Source organism: Aulonocara stuartgranti (assembly GCF_965226115.1).
Source record: "Aulonocara stuartgranti genome assembly, chromosome: 16".
Taxonomy (NCBI): domain Eukaryota; kingdom Metazoa; phylum Chordata; class Actinopteri; order Cichliformes; family Cichlidae; genus Aulonocara; species Aulonocara stuartgranti.
The window spans coordinates 37,493,603-37,510,719 of NC_138952.1; the positions used below are offsets into that span (position 1 = coordinate 37,493,603).

General features: G+C 44.6%; 1 protein-coding gene across 1 annotated transcript; it reads left to right on the top strand.

Annotated features, from left to right (window-relative positions):
- Positions 1-797: 797 nt before the first annotated feature.
- LOC309691229 (trace amine-associated receptor 13c-like) lies at positions 798-1,908 on the top strand (the record flags this gene model as incomplete). Its single annotated transcript, XM_082508819.1, has 2 exons — positions 798-964; positions 1,080-1,908. 2 exons carry the CDS (start codon positions 798-800, stop codon positions 1,906-1,908), a joined length of 996 nt encoding a protein of 331 aa, XP_082364945.1.
- Positions 1,909-17,117: the final 15,209 nt, after the last annotated feature.

Here is a 17,117-nt window from a genome sequence, read left to right on the forward strand (position 1 = left end):
ATATTCTTATTGTATTCCAGTGTTCTCTAATTTTTGCTATATAACTTTGCACTGTCCATTTTCTGCTGTGACAAAACAAAATTCCCACGTGTGGGACTAATAAAGGTTATCTTATCTTATCTTATCTTATTTTACCTTATTTTACCTTATCGTATTTTCTCTTAAAACCCTTCAATGTGGCTGAATTACAACAATTCTGCAAAGATGGGTGGGCCAAAATTCCTCCAACACGCTTGATTGGAATTTGATTTTTTGCCCCCTAATAATAAAGCCCTTCATTATGAAACTTCATTTTGTTTTCTTGTGTAATCTTTGTCTTATATTTTAATTTGTTTGATGATCTGAAACATTTGGGTGTGACAAATATACCAAAAAAAAAGGAATTCAGGAAGGAGGCAAACAATTTTTCAACACCATTGTCCATTACAGATACTAAAATTGGTCTGTGAACCCTTATGGAGCAAATGTACATAGGGCTCAATATGAGATGAGATAGCCTTTATTTGTCAGTTGCAGGTCTTTTTCCCACAACCGAGATGACAGACCTTGCCGACCGTACATACAATACACAAACATCACATTGGGGAGACAGGTCAGGCTAGGTAGCGAGGAAAAAAAACATGGAAATGTGTAACACAGAAGGATAATACAGGAATGCACAGATATCAACACACCATAGCACAATAAACACAGACAGCAACATGGGAAATATGTGGAAGGAGGGACCTTTTTTAATGAAGAGAACATGGGAGGAGTAAAAGAACAAGATAAACCTAATCAGCTCACCTCCTGTGATGATGATGGAGGGGGTTGAATTCTGCTTTCCACATCTGCTCAACTCCTCTTGCAGAAAGGCTCTGCATCCTGTCTCAGTTTCCACGCTCATTTACATGATAATATCTTCTATCTCTGTGCTCACTGCAACTCTTAACCTGCTGGTCATCATCTCCATCTCCCACGTCAAGTAGCCACATATTTTATAAAGTTAAAAGATTAATAGCTTTTTTTTAAGGAAAAACTTTAAAAAAAATAACAACTATGAATTTATGCTGCAAATAACAAGTTCTTTTTTTCTCTAGGCAGCTCCATAATCCCACCAACTTCCTCCTCCTCTCTCTGGCTGTCTCCGATTTCTTTGTGGGTCTCTATTTGCTCTTTTACATAATGTTTATAGACGGCTGCTGGTATTTTGGTGACTTCATGTGTATTCTGTATTATGTTATTGGCACAATTAACACCTCTTCCTCAATAGGAACCATGGTACTGATATCAGTTGACCGTTATGTGGCCATTTGTGATCCTCTGCATTATCCCATCAAAGTCACTGCAAAAAGAGTTCAGATCTGTGTTTCACTGTGTTGGAGCTTTTCTGCCCTTGCTGGTAGTTTCCTCTTAAAGGACAACTTGAAACAGCAAAGCAGGTTTAATTCTTGTGTGGGAGAGTGTGTTGTCCATATTAACTTTATTGAATATGTTGCAGATTTTGCTTTGAACTTCCTACTTCCTATTACTGTCATTATAGTTCTGTATTTGAGAATATTTGTAGTGGTTGTGTCTCAGGTTCGGGCCATGCGGAGTCATACTGCAGGTGTCACATACCAGTGTTCAAGGAAGGGAAATCCAAAGAAATCAGAGATGAAAGCAGCCAGGACTCTTGGTATTGTTGTAATTGCATTCTTGTCATGCGCCTTACCATTTTATTGTGTCACACTCACAGGCCAGAATGCCTTCCTCAACGGATCATCTTCTGCATTTGTTTTGTGTCTTTTCTATTTTAATTCGTGCCTCAACCCTATCGTCTATGCCTTATTCTACCCCTGGTTTAGAAAATCTATTAAGCTTATTGTTACATTTCAAATACTGAAGTCTGGCTCCAGGAATGCCAACATAGTCAAAGTGACAGAATAGTGACTAAAACGAGGTCTCTACTGTTTTAGCAGCAGTTTACGAGTAAGTCAGCCCAAACAAGCAGTGTTATATTTTCAGATTGCAACATTACTCACATATCCGTGACGTAACTAAACCAAGAAACAAAATAAAGTAAAAATGTGTTTGCCCATAAATGCCTCTTTACTATTGCCCTCATCACTACCCTGAAATCAACCCCTTGTGCTTTGAATCAGGGAACAGTAAATAATGTGTTCAAACAGAAATTCTTAATTATTACAGCCTTCACTGTTTCCTTGAATTCACTTTACATAATTTTTTTAAATTCTTTTTTTCTGTAAAACCAAACCAAAGAAATACTGAACAAATTTCATTCATTGAGTTTAATGTTCATAACTGTGTGAGTTAGGCCTAACTTTCTGCAGATCCAAAGCAATAGGCATCATTTTGAACCACTGTAGTATTGTAGTACTTGTAGTGAAAATTAGCAGTCAGGTAATATAGAAAGTAAGGCTCTTTCAAATGTTTTTTAATATTATAAAAACATCTATTTTAATGCAAACTATGATGTATGAACAGAGGAAACAGAAGTTCAAAGTGGGTTATTTCTGAATTTGTGACACCATCACAAGACCAAAATACAAAGAATAACCAAAACAAAAGAGGTCTGGATTAGGCAGTCTGGAAATATCCTTTAGGCTGCTGGGTGGGGGATTCCCATCACCCACTAAGCATATTTCATACACTATCTGTGTTTCTATACATTACCTTGTCAGGTGATGTGAGGTAGAGAGAAGCAGAAGTCTTGTCATCACAATTGCAAGTGAGTAAACTTTCAGTTGTGAAGTTGTGAAACCATCTAGCTTTATGGTCAGAGTGCTAAAACAAAGCTTTTCCTATTTTCAAATAATTAAGGTGTTAGATTTGTATTGTTGATTGTCATTTATGCTTAGAAATATTTAACCATATATGCTTAGAGGTGTATAATCATTTGTAGATTGAAAGAATGTCTCATCCTAGAAGGTCTGTAACAGCTCTGTGTAGCATGAAGGGGGAGTGCGTTCACTCCCTCTACAGAGTGTTCTGGCGTAGATTACACCTCCTAGGAGAGGTTGTATCTTCTCTTGCTGATTTATGGTATAGCAAGCACACGTATATCTGTTTAAGTATAAGAGCCTTTTGTTCAGATGGATCGCTAGACTCCTGGCACCAGCTTTGGGGAGTCTTCACAGGGTCACATCTGGATCTCTCACACACACACACACACACACACACACACACACACACACACACACACACACACACACACACACACACACACACACATGCACACACACACACACACAGTATTCTTTGTTCACATGTATACCTATGTAGACGTCATATGTTAATGAACCGATGCATATTCATGTAACCTCAATAAAAGAACAGTGGTACGGGAGAGCGGGCGAGAGCAACTGGGGTCAAGCGAAGGAACGGCGCCTGTTCGGTTCTCTCCCGTGCACGAGTAACATGAAGAACTTTGCCTACTCGTGTCTTGCTTCGCTGTGTAATTATATTGTCCTCAACGTTCCAGCGGATAGGTTCAAGCTACAAACCTATCATAAGGATTAAAGTATTATTCCATAGCCAAGGAGGTAAATGAAAATATAAGCTTGAACAATATGTTAAAAATTAGTTTCAACTTCGGTAGATTAGTGGGTGACTGCAGAAATGCGAGAAGATAAGAACTCAGCTACAAAACCATCATTATACGTGACTAGGGATGGGTATTGATAAGATTTTCACGATTCCATTCTTTATCGATTCTCTTATCGATTCTTTTTAAGAAAGGAGAACACTAAGGTTGATTAGCTTAGAACTTTGTTTTATATCTTTTCTTTGAACAAGATAGAAATTTAGGAGTAACATGGCCTTACAAACCCAACAGTGAGATCTTAAGAGATCCAGCCTACAGCTCTTCAATGTGGTGTCACAGGGTCCTCAGGAAAAAAAATATATAAAATAATAAAATAAATATTCTTCTGTAGCAATAACAAAGTATAACATAAATTATTCTGTAGCAATTACACAAGAATATCCAGTAATGTCCCTGCCTACAATTAAACACATTCACTTACTGAAAATCATCTGCTGTGGCAAATGGGTGCAAGCCTTTGACCACAAACTGAGTCACTGCTCGGTGACATTCGTCTATCCTGGCCTGAAAGGAGACGCTACTGGCAGACTGCAGCGAGAACTGCCAGCATCTGAGCCAGACTCTGTCTCTCTCATCATGATCACCTAAATGCACAGTAATGGCAGGCTTGTAATAAGGCAGATCGCACTAACATAATATTTGACTTAGACTTAGACTTAGAGCTTTTTATTGTCATTGTGCAGTTTCTTGCACAGAAAATAAATAAATAATTAAATAAATAGAATAAAAAAAAAAACAGTGTATATGTATACATATGTGAACGGAACTATATACATGGTGTGGACCAAAATAATTGCACATGAGCCAAAAATATTGCACAGAGATGATCAACAGCAGTGTCAGGGTGGATGTGTTGGGGAAGTCTTTACACACGGGAAGAAGCTGTTCTTTAGTCTGTTGGTTTTGCACCTGATGGATCTGAGCCTTTTTCCAGAGGGCAGGATGTTGAAGAGGTGGTGGTTAGGGTGGAGGTGGAGTTCAGTCTGCAGCCTGTTCCATCTCAGAACCCTCAAGAAATGGAGGTGCTGCTGGGCTTTCTTTACTAGGGCTGATGTGTTTGTGGACCAGCATAGGTCCTCAGATATGTGGGTGCCGAGGAACTTAAAGGAGGACACCCTCTCCACATAGTCACCTTTTATGGATAGGGGAGGGGGATAAGTCCTTGTTTTTCGGAAGTCCATGACCACTTCCTTGGTTTTCTTGGTGTTTAGGGTGAAGTTATTGTAGTTACACCATTCTGACAGTCGCTGGACCTCATCCCTGTAGGCGGTGTCATCATCGTTGGTGATGAGCCCCATCAGAGTGGTGTCGTCTGCAAATTTGATGATGATGTTGCAGGGGTGCGTAGGGGTGCAGTCACTGGTGTAGATGGTGTATAATAGTGGACTCAGCACACATCCCTGTGGTGAGCCAGTGCTGAGTGACAGGGTGGATGATCGCTGGTTGCCAACCTTGACTGATTGTGAACGGTCTGTGAGGAAGTTTTTGATCCATGCACATGTGGAGGGGGGGGGAGTCCAAGTTTACCAGCTTGTCAAATCAAATCAAATCAAATCAATTTTATTGTCACATCACATGTGCAGGTACATTGGTACAGCACATGCGAGTGAAATTCTTGTGTGCGAGCTTCACAAGCAACAGAGTTGTTCAAAATACAATAACATAAACAGGCAAAATATACGAATGGCTAAATCTGAAACTAATAAATATATGTACAATACATAATAGTATATGCAACAACAAAAAAATAAATAAAAAAATTCTGGATGTGTATACTAAATGTTTTTCTACGTGTGTGTGTGTGTGTATACACATATTTTACAAATTAAATAGAGTCAATAAATAAAATATATAAAAAATATAAGAATGTCTGGGATGATAGTATTGAAGGCTGAGCTGAAATCAACGAAGAGCATCCTTACTGATGTCCCAGGATTCTCCAGGTGATGAAGAGCGGAGTGGAGAGCAGTGGAAATTGCATCCTCTGTGGACCTATTTGCCTTGTAGGCAAACTGGTGGGGGTCGAAGCTGGGTGGGAGGCTGTCCTTTATGTGTTTTAGGACCAGCTTCTCAAAGCACTTTACAACCGCTGGAGTCAGTGCGATGGGTCTGTAGTCACTGAGGCTACTGATGGTGGTGGACTTGGGGACTGGGACTATTGTTGATGATTTCAGGCAGTGAGGGACAGAGGCATGTGTCAGGGAGAGGTTGAATAGTCTGGTGAACACAGGAGCCAGCTGGTCGGCACAGGCTTTGAGCCCTCTACCAGGTATTCCATCGGGGCCAGCAGCTTTCCTCTGATTTACTGCTCTGAACACATTGCGGACCTGATGTTGTTGGAGGCTAAATGTGTGGGGGCTGTGCTCAGAGGACACTGTGGGCAGGGTGGTGTGCATGGTGGGGGTGACTGCAGTTTTCTCGAAGCGGGCAAAAAAGTGGTTAAGTTCCTCCGCTAACGAGATGTCCATATTATCTATATTTGTCCCATTGGCTTTGTAATTGGTGATGTGTTTCAGGCCCTCCTATACTTTCCTGGAGTTGTTATCAGAGAGGTGATCTGAGAGCTTGTTTGAATAGTCCAGTTTTGCTGCTCTGATGCCTTTTTTAAGGTCTGCTCTTGCTCTGCTGTACATGTCCTGGTCCCCTCTGTATGCAGAGTTGCGTGCCTTTAACGGTGCCTGAACCTTGCTTGTCATCCAGGGTTTACGGTTGGGGTAGAACCGGACCCGCTTTTCCGTGGTGACAGTGTCCATGCAGTGTTTGATGTAACCCAGCACTGCGGTTGTGTGAGTCTTGTTACGAAATCAGTTTCACCCCGGTTCTTTTTATTCCTCGAGCATCCAGAGACGGCACCGGACTCAGTAGTCATTTTCACAAAACTTTATTCATCTTTACTCATCTTTTACTCATCTTTACTCATCTTCATTTATCCCCACTTAAGCATGCATCTTCTAGAAGGGAAGACTTGCCAGGCCGGTGCCCCTCTGCAAAATCTTCACTCCTTTGTCTGTGAAACACAGTTTTGTAGGGGCGACCCTATCATAAAATCCCCCCACAGTGTGCTGCAAACTCTGTCTGTGTCTATGTGCACGAGCACATGAATGCCTATGAGAGCGCACATGAGTGAGTGTGCGTGTGGATGTGTGTGCGTGACAGTTAAAACACTGTGGGTGTAGGTGGCTCCCTAGAGGTCATAAAAAACCCATCTCCCTTCCAGACCACAGTTATCCTGTTATAAATGTTGAGACCCCCACCCAAACATTCTCTGGGGAATTTCCACTCAGCATTAACTCCTCTCTGTTTTACTTTCACAGTTCAACTGGGGAGGGTCTCCTATACTCTACTCCTAAGTTCATGACACAATCAGGCCTTTATTACATTGAGGGCAGTGTCAGTGTCTCTACAATAATTCTAGATTCTATGTTAACACATTTCTAAACTCTAAAATAAGCTAAACATTTCTACAAACCCCCCTTTTTATCTGCCCTAAGGCAGATAAAACTAAACTAAATCTCTCACCATAATGTTTTCATACTGTGACTCCCCATTTCCCAAAAGTGGCATCATGGTGTCGGCCTTTGTATCAGATTCTCCCACAGCACGATTGATGAGTCTTACAAGCAAAGCTCTGATACAAGGCACACAACTACACCCACATGTCACTAATACTGCAATAAAAACAGACAAAGAAACCATAATTGACATAATGAAACCTTTCCATTGCCCAAAGACAGAGGTCATCCATGCTTCCAACGGGTTATCCACTCCCGAATGCTCATGCATTGTGATGGACAATGTCCTCAGACCTTCCAGCGCTCGGGTCACAGAGCCATCGGGAGCTGTATTATTTGGAATAAAAGTACAAAACATATCCCCAAACATCGCGCAAACGCCCCCTTTTTCTCCCAACAACATATCTAACGCCATCCGATTTTGTACTGCCATTAAAGATGTTGGACCCAACTGCTCAGCAAGCCCTTCAACCGCGTCCCTGGTCAGGTTCGCCAATCTCAGGACATTATAGTGCACATAATTAATACGATCCACATTCTTATTTGGAGTTACTGGAAAAAATGCAGAAATTATGGGAAGATTTTCAAATCCTAACTTAAATTCATTAGGCACACCCCTAGGGACTCCAATGGCATCTATGTATGTTGGTGATCCTAATGTAAGGTCAAACGATCCTGATGACCGCTTGCCCAACACATGGCGTCTCCATCTGGCTGTCAATTGAGCGGTGCTGGGCTTACCCAGCCGCACCCCCTTTTCACCTACTAAAACGAGAGGTGCACCTAAACGTACCATAGCACAGAGACCAGAAGTCCCACTAGGAATTCTAACATATAATCTGTACCCACCACAATAATAATACAAACCAGCACGTGCCCACAGGCCTATTTCGGTGCCAGTGTCTCTTGATAGCTTTCCTCTGGCCAGGTACGTCACAGTGCACCAATCGGCGTTAATCTCCCCGGCCTCATGCTCATGTCTGTCAGGGAAAGACAAGGTAAAGTTAAAACACGTATAATTGGCTTTTCTTGGTGTGAAAGGACCAAGTACAGTGTCATTACCTATTGGTGGAGACAAACTAGCTAACGTAGTACAATTACCTTCAGAAACCGCTTCTCTCGTGAGTCTAAGCATGCACTCAAATCCCCACTGGTCTTCAGGATATAGGGGAGCTGGTTCTGTAAAAAGATGTGGGCGAGCAGCTGCGCACGCCACACAATCTGAAACATTTTGTTCTCTAGCATTTTGTATGAGCCAGTCTAGCCACAGATTGCTGTCACGATAGCCAGTGGCCATTGAAATGAGCTGTTTAGGTTTGAGTCTTGTATAATCTACTTCAAGTATTTGGGTGTCCTTGTAGGGGCGCCACATGCCAGAATACTCCACTATGGTAGACCAGTAATCACAAGGGCCCTTCCAATAAGTGTGTTAGGGGTAGCAAAGCTTCTGATTATTACACTCTATATCTACCATTGGATTGTAACCTACCCAAACATCATATCCCCGCCATGAACTACTTAAGCCTTTACATTTAATGACAGCACAAAGATCGAATGTATACGAAGTAGTGGACCCTTTAACGTAGTCCAGCTCTATACCGCCATAGTAATCCAAACACTCATCAGATTTACCTGTTTTGCTGCGTTTGGTTCGCTCCGCCGTGGCCTGTGAAGGGGGTATCCCCGGAGTGGACTCAGATCTGTCTCTGGGCAATTCACTTTCAAGAAAAATCACAGTTACAATTACGACAGTTATCACTCCTAACACTACCATTGCTCTCCAATTTCCCCATAACCCCATTTTGGTTGTTTCTCTCATCCCTTTTCTGTCCAATGTAATTTCACTTGTTCTTTTTTTGTTTTGTTTTGTTTGTTGTTGTTTTTTTTAAAAAAAACCTTTATCTTCTGAGTCGGGTGATTCTCTGTTGCTCTTCTTTCTTCAACTTCTGGGGTAGACTACCCTTCAGTCGTTGCATGGATGAGGGATTTATTCTGTCCCTGGGCTGGGATCCATGTGGGGGGTCTCAGCCGAGTTCCCCCTCTTTTCCTTTGCAGAGAGTCTTTCCGAGCTCTTAGGCTCTTCCGCTACAGCACACTGGCTCCAGTGGTACCAGGTTTTCTTTCTTTCGTTTGTAGACCTTCAGCCACACCCACTTTGCCTCTGGCACCGTCTGCTCCTGTCCTTGGCCTGCAGTCACCTGTGATGCAAAACTTAAGACAAGAGCTTTTAGTGTTTTAAATTGCTTTAAATGTTCAAATGTAGGCATTTCTTGTCTTAAAGCTGGCACCCCTGCAGTGGGGCCAGGAAATTGTCTCCCAGTGAACAACTCATAAGGAGTAAACCCGGTGGACTGATTTACTGAGCATCTAATGCTCATGAGTAGGGATGGGTACCGGTGTCCGGTGCCATCATGGCACCGGTTCTGACATAAACGGTAGTAACCAGACCGAAAAGCACCGCACATTTCGGTGCTTTATTTCGGTGCTTTTTTTTTGCTGAGCTGTGATACACTTCTATTCAAATTCAAATTCAAATTTTATTTGTCACACACACACAACCATACACAGTATGACATGGGGGTGAAATGCTTGTAGCTGTACAATGCCCGACCATTAAATGACAGAAGAAAAGTTCTACAATATTTACAATTTACTACAAAAATTTACAAATTAACTTAGGAATTTACAGTAAAGAATGTGCAAATAGCAGAAGAGATTATAAAGATAAGGATTATAAATTATAGGAATTATAGGATTATAGGAAATGTGTGGTGGTGCGTGTGGTGACGTGTGTGAGAGTCCAGTCTTATAGTGACGTGTTTGGGAGAGTCCAGTCCTACACCTGGTTCAGGCCCCAAATAGCCTGGGGGAAGAAGCTCCTCCTCATTCTCTCTGTTTTGGCCTTAAGGGAGCGAAAGCGCTTCCCAGACCTCAACAGTGAGAAGAGTCCATTGTTGGGATGGGAGAGGTCCATCATAATCTTCCTAGCTTTGGACCATTCCACCGCTTGGTGTAGATGGACAGCAGGTCAGGGAGCTCTGATTGAATGATGCGTTCTGCCGAGCGCACCACCCTTTGCAGATCTCGTCTGTCCTGCTTGGTGCTGTTCCCAAACCAGGTGCAGATGTTTGCCGTCAGGACGCTCTCGATGGTGCAGGAGTAGAAGTTCTTGAGCACCTTCAGTGGCAGATGGAAGTCTCTAAGTCTTCTGAGGAAGAAGAGACGCTGACGGGCTTTCTTAACCAGGGTGTTGATGTGACAGGACCATGACAGGTCCTGAGTGATGTGGACACCCAGGTATCGGAAACTGTCCACTCTCTCCACTGGCGTGCCACTGATGATGAGGGGTTTGTAATTCCTCGCCTGCTTTGTAGTGAAGTCCACGATCAGCTCCTTAGTCTTGCTGATGTTTAGGAGGAGGTTATTCTCCTGGCACCAGGTCTCCAGGTTCCTAATCTCCTCCAGGTAGGCCGTCTCGATGTTGTCGGAGATCAGGCCCACAACAGCAGTGTCGTCAGCAAACTTGACAATGGAGGTGGTGTCGGATGTGGCTACACAGTCATAAGTGTACAGTGAGTACAGCAGGGGGCTTAAAACACAGCCCTGAGGCACTCCAGTGCTGAGTGAGATGGAGGGGGAGACTTGTTTTCCTACCCTCACTGATTGGGGTCTGTCTGTGAGGAAGTTGAGGATCCACTGACACAGTGATGAGCTGAGTCCTAGATCCGTCAACTTGGTGAAAAGCTTAGAGGGAATTATTGTGTTGAATGCTGAACTGTAGTCCACGAACAGCATCCTAACATAATTCCCTCTGCCAGTGTCCAGGTGACTCAGGGATGTGTGGAGCAGGTGAGATATGGCATCGTCTGTGGAACGATTAGTCCGGTAAGCAAACTGAAGTGAGTCGATGGTGGCAGGAAGTGAAGAAGTGATGTGATCTCTCATCAGTCTTTCAAAACACTTCATCACAATTGAAGTCAGTGCTACTGGACGGTAGTCATTGTGGCAAGCGGGCTGTTGTTTCTTTGGAACAGGGACAATAATGGACCGTTTGAAGCACGTGGGAACCACAGCTTGGGCCAGGGAGAGGTTGAAGATCTCCGTGAACACCGGTGCTAGTTGATCAGCGCAGGCTCTAAGGATCCGGCCAGGGATTGCATCTGGTCCTGCTGCCTTCCTGGTGTTCACCCTCCTGAAGGTGTTCCTCACGGCATGCTCTGTGATGACGAATGCATTTTCTTCACTGGTGCACTCCGAGCGCGCGCAGCCGTTTGTTGTTTTAATTGCTGCGGCGTCGAAGCGAGCATAAAACGTGTTCAGCTCATCAGCCAGTGAAGCATCGGCATTCATCATTGAAGAAGCTGGTCGTTTATAGTCCGTTATAGTCCGCAGTCCTTTCCACAGGCTCCTAGAGTCGCACTGTCGTAGCTGTGACTCTAGTTTTTCCCCGTAGCTCCGCTTTGCCTTTCGGACCGCGCTGCGCACGTTGTAGGACGCAGCCTTGTATAGGTCCATATTACCGGAGACAAGCCCTTCATTGTAGGCAGCGGTGCGTGATCTCAGAGCGTCGCGGATGTTTTTATTCACCCACGGCTTCTGGTTGGGAAACGTTCGGATGATAGTTCTTTCTGCTGTGTCGTCCGCTAGTTTCCCGATAAATCCCACAACCGCTTCCGTAAACATGTTGATGTCATCAGAGCTGCACCGAAACATGTCCCAGTCTGCGTCATCCAGTGCGTCCTGCAGGAATGATGATGATGATGATGCTGCAGCAGCCGTTCTTCTCTGCATGAATAGCTTAATGTTGTTCGTGTGTAATTTACGTTGAGTAGGCTAACCACGTTATTACATTAATGCATGTAAGGTGAACTAGCAAACACCGTCGTAGTTACATGCGGCTGTCTTCTTGTTTGATGGCAGATACTCCCTTCACCCTGGCCAAAAAGGCTAAAATGACCAAAGAAAAAGTGGAAAACAGTTAAACATGAGAGGTTTTTGGACAAAGTTTGTGTTTTTTCCATTGTTTAAGCACTGCTTCCAGCCAAGAGTGATACCATATATGCCCCATAGCTGCAGAAAAGGCTAACATTGTTATCTTTTTACAAAAAACAGCTGAACATGAGAGGTTTTTGGACCAATTTTGTGTTCTCCATTCTTTAAGCACCGGTTTGAGCACCGTTTGAGCACCCGCACCGTTTCAAAAGTACCGATTTGGCACCGGTATCGGATAAAACCTAAACGATACCCATCCCTACTCATGAGTGCTATTGGTAACGCATCAACCCGATCCATTTTAGTCTGTGCACAGATCTTAGCCAATTTATTTTTTAAATTTTGATTCATTCGCTCAACCTTACCTTGAGACTGTGGATGATAAACTGTCCCAAACCTGTGTTGCAACCCTAACATGGATTCCACTTCCTGCAAATGTTTATTCTTAAAATGTGTCCCATTATCTGATCTAATTCTCTCTGGGAATCCATGCCAGGGAATATAATGATTTACCAAACACTTAATGACTGTGGTGCTGTCTTCTCTCTGGGCTGGCCACGCCTCTGGCCACCCTGTCAAACTATCCACACATACCAGCAGGTATCTAAAACCCCTCACTGGTGTCACCATGTCTGTGTAGTCAATCACTATTTCCTGGCCCGGCCTCTGTGTCAGGGGAAACTTACCATCTCTGGTTTCACTGTAGGTTTAGGACTGTGATGGCCACAGATAAGGCAGGTTCGCACATGTTCCCTCAACATGTCCTTCAGGAATGGGTGCCACCAATGACAGAGATTCCTCTCCATCTGGGCCACACCCACATGCCCAAGGCCATGAGCCTCTCTAATCTTCTTCTCTGCCAAATCTGCAGTCAACACTGGTCTTCCATGTGGCCCCCTCCAAATGTTGCTTACCTTTATGGCTCCTATCTCTTTCCAGAGTGACTTTTCTTCTGGAGAGGCCTTCTCTTGTTCTTTTATGATCTCTTCGCGTTCCAGCCCTGGATTTTCTTCCCAATCCATTCGCAAACTTACCATTTGTCTGATCCCCGTGTAGCCAACCACCTTTTTGCCTGCTTCATCCATTGCTCGATTACCTCGAGCAACCCAAGTGGCTGAATCATCGCGCCCCTTGCACTTTATTATTGCTACCTCCAGGGGTCCTTCCAGGGCTTCTTCCAGGGCCTTCATCTCCTTCTCATGTTTGATTGGTTGTTGATTGGTAGTGAGGAATCCAGCTCTCTTCCACTGACTCAGCTCCACATGTGCAGCTCTAAAGGCACAGGCTGAATCAGTGTAAATGTTTATCTTTTTTCCTTGAGCATATTTCAGAGCTTCAATCAGTGCAACCACCTCTGCTCTCTGCGCTGACTGCTGCCCTTCCAACTTTGCTGCTTTGATCACCTCCAGCTGCTCCCCTCTCTTACTTACCACTGCATAGCCTGCCTTGAGCCCCTCCTTCTCATCCCTAAAGCAGCAGCCATCTGTGAAGAGATCCTTTGCTCCTTCCATGGCTTCCGCTTTGAGATCTGGTCTTTTCTCTTCTCTCCAGACCGCCTGGGCGCAGGCGTGCGGTTCCCCTGACCACATTTGGTCTGCCATGTTTATCCCTTCATGTGTGAAAGTCAAATTTGGAGCCTCCAGCACTTTGCTGAGCTTCTGTTGTCTAAGTGGGGTCATGGTGAAGGCCTGTGAGTTAACATAAGCCACCACACTGTGTGTTGTTAAAACTCTCAGTGAGTGTCCTCTGACTATACAGTATGTGCTACTTTCTGGATGGCCTTTGCCACTCCAGCTACATGCTGAGTGCATGTAGGGTGCCTTTTCTCCATGTTGTCTAAACATACACTGATGTACATTAAAACCTGTCTGCCTCCCCCTTTTTTCTGAACAAAACGCCATTCAACACCCCTTTTGTTTCAGAAACATCCAAGAAGAAGTCCCTGTTGTAATCTGGCACAGCTAAATCTACTGCACGAGAAAGGTCCTGTTTCAAAGAAATGAAGCATTGTTCAGCGTCAGTAGTCCAGTTCAACTTAGCAGTCAGGTCTCTCATTCCATGCTGCTTCACCAAATCACGCAAAGGCTTAGTGCGGCCCACATAGTCTGGAATGTAATGCCGGCTGTAGCCTGTGAGACCTAAAAAAGAAAGCATCTCTTTCACAGTCTCCGGGGAGAATGGCACTTCTATGAGCAGCCACCATCCCCACCATATGCTGTTTAACCTCTCTCCCTAAGAAAGTCACCTGTGGTCTCACCAACTGTAATTTTTCTTTACTCACTTTAAAGCCCGCCTCCGCCCGTCTCCTGAGCACGGTCATGGTGGCCTGAAAGCAAGCATCTGCCGTGGGAGCGGCAATCAGGAGGTCATCCATATTTGAACCAGAGTGCAGCCAGCCGGCATCACACACGGTTCCAACATCTGCTTCAACACTTGGTTAAAAATCCCCGGTGACAGAGCAAATCCCTGTGGCAACCGGGTATACCTTAACTGTTGACCCCTGTAAGAGAAAGAAAACATATCACGCAGAGAGTGGTGCGAAGGTAAACAAAAGAAGGCATTTGCCAGGTCAATGCATGTAAACCAACGCTGCTCTGGGGAGAGATTAGTCAATGCAGTAAATGGATTAGGAACCAGCACAGTTTTAGTTTCCAAAATTGCACTAATAGCCCGCAAATCATGAGCCGTGCGGTATTTACCTGTGCCATTCTTTTCCACTGGCAAAATGGGCGTGTTCCATTGAGACGTGGAAGGCTCCAAACCCCCCACCTTTAACCAGCTCTTTTGTTCTTTCGCCAAGTGGACCAGGGCTGCTACCCCCTGCGGTCCAACATAAATATCCCTGGTAGAGACCTGCCATGCTTTCCCCTCCAGGAATTCATGGAACAGGTCTTCATACCACTCAATATTTTCGCGATTATAAAAGAGTGTCACGTGGTATGGGTCAATGGGTGGGGCATACACCTCTAGGCCCATGACCCGCTCCAGGCGCACCTCTTCCATACCCCAGGGTGCCTCTCACACCCACCGGGCCACCACGACCTCTTGCCCTTCCTCTACCGGCCCACACATTACCTCCCCAACTGGCCATGGGTGCGCTCTGCAAACCATCATAATGTGTCCAGGGATTCATTGGATAAATATTTGGGTTAAATTCAAGTATTTTTGGCTCAGGAGGGCAGTCTTGAGCTACCATCACCTTGGGTGTTAATTTATTCTCTTTTTTCTTTTCACTTACCTTGTGTTTCGCTTCTCCCAAGTTAAGTTTAAGCAATTGTTCTTGAAGCTCCTCCAACTCCCCTTTCTTTTTATCCTTGATTTGCTTATATTTATCCAAATGATGCACCAAGTGTCTCTCCCAGCGATGTGCGTCTGCCCCTTCTAAATCAGGGTCATCTAAAAATTTTTCTCTTACCTGTTCTGGTACTCCCTCTAGCACTGCCTGTCTAAACCAAACCTGATGAAGGTCACGTGTGGAAGGGTTATAACCCGTGTTCTGCAACCACTTCTCTTTCATCTGTTCTACATAATCTCTAGAATTTTGATCAAGGTTCCACTCTAACTTAATAATGGCAGACACATTCGGGGTTGGATATTGTTGGCGCACAGCATTCCCAATCTGCTCCTGCACTCTAAAAAAGGGTGTAGAGTCTGGTCTAGTGGTGACAGCTGCTCCAGTGCAGTAACTGTCATACACCGGCCAGCTTATTTTTTTTTTCTCGTTTGGCTCTCAGCGAAGGCGGTCGCACTTTTTCTCCTCTCCTCCTTTCCCTTATCTTCCCTGCTTAGCCTCTGTGTCCTTGTCTTGTCTCGTGTGCATTACTTTCCCTGGAACAGTCTCTCACTGTCGTTCTCTAAAACCTAAAAGAGAATTTGATAACGACTGTGTGATGACTATTGGCTGGAGGACTGTTTACTTAGCCTGATAGGGCGAAGGACACTGTCTCAGCTGAACTCTGGACACGCACACACATACACTTACACTGATAAGCACTCACTCATCCCCCTCCCTTTCCAACGCCTTCGATGCTTGTTGCCCACTGGGAACACGAGGCGGGTCCGGGCCCACGCTGGAGATGGCGCCGTTGCAGGATGGCTGCTGTGTTGCCTGGGGTTACTCCTCATCCCCTTCCCAATCCTGTGGCTTGTCATGTCTTTCACAATGTTGTGCTGTGGACATTCATGTGCTTTTTTGTGCAGAGGAGTTTTTTTTGGATTTTTTTTGTTTCCCGTTTTCGTGCTGTCCTACCATGGAAGCACAGCATGAGTGGAGGTCTCCTTTTTTTCCTCTTGTACCTTCCCGTTGTTGTGTACATTTCAGTGTTTTTCTGCAACGCTACTGATCTCCGACTTGTAACCCCATGTGATGTCTGTGTTATGTGTGTAAGGTCGGGGGGGGGGGGGGGGGGGGGTCCCATTTCACTGCAGGGCAACCTGCTTGTGACAAATAAAACTTTGATTGATTGATTGATTGATTGATTGATTGATTGATCTATGGCTCGAAAATCCCCCAAGGCGAGCTGTGTGCCTGATGTCACTTTATCAAGTTGTCTCAGCCAGCCCGCGCCTCCATCAATAATGGGTGGGAGCATCTGCGCCAGGGATGTAACATCCCCTACCCCATATGGTTTATATCTTCTCTCACCTCCTGCTGCAACCACTAGGAGCATTCCTAATGCAGAACTGGGGTGTCGCAGGACTTCCCCCTGGGGTTTTTCTGCCGCTTTCATTTGACTTCTTCTCCACATCGGATGACCTCCAAGCTCTCCTCCACTGCGAAGCCATTGCTCCTCCATCTCCTCTTTCTGTCTTCGAGATCCAAACGTGGGCCATCCTCTTGAGTCATCTTCATCCCCTCCTGCACTCTGAATCACACTACACTCATCTATATCCTCTTCCAGAGTGCCCTGTATCCAACCATCCCAGGAATCAACACCTCTTACCTTAGGTATTTGCACCTTAAGATGCACCTTCTTCCTCACATCTGGACCTAAGACTCCACTCCCTTTAGCTTTTACCTTTCGCTT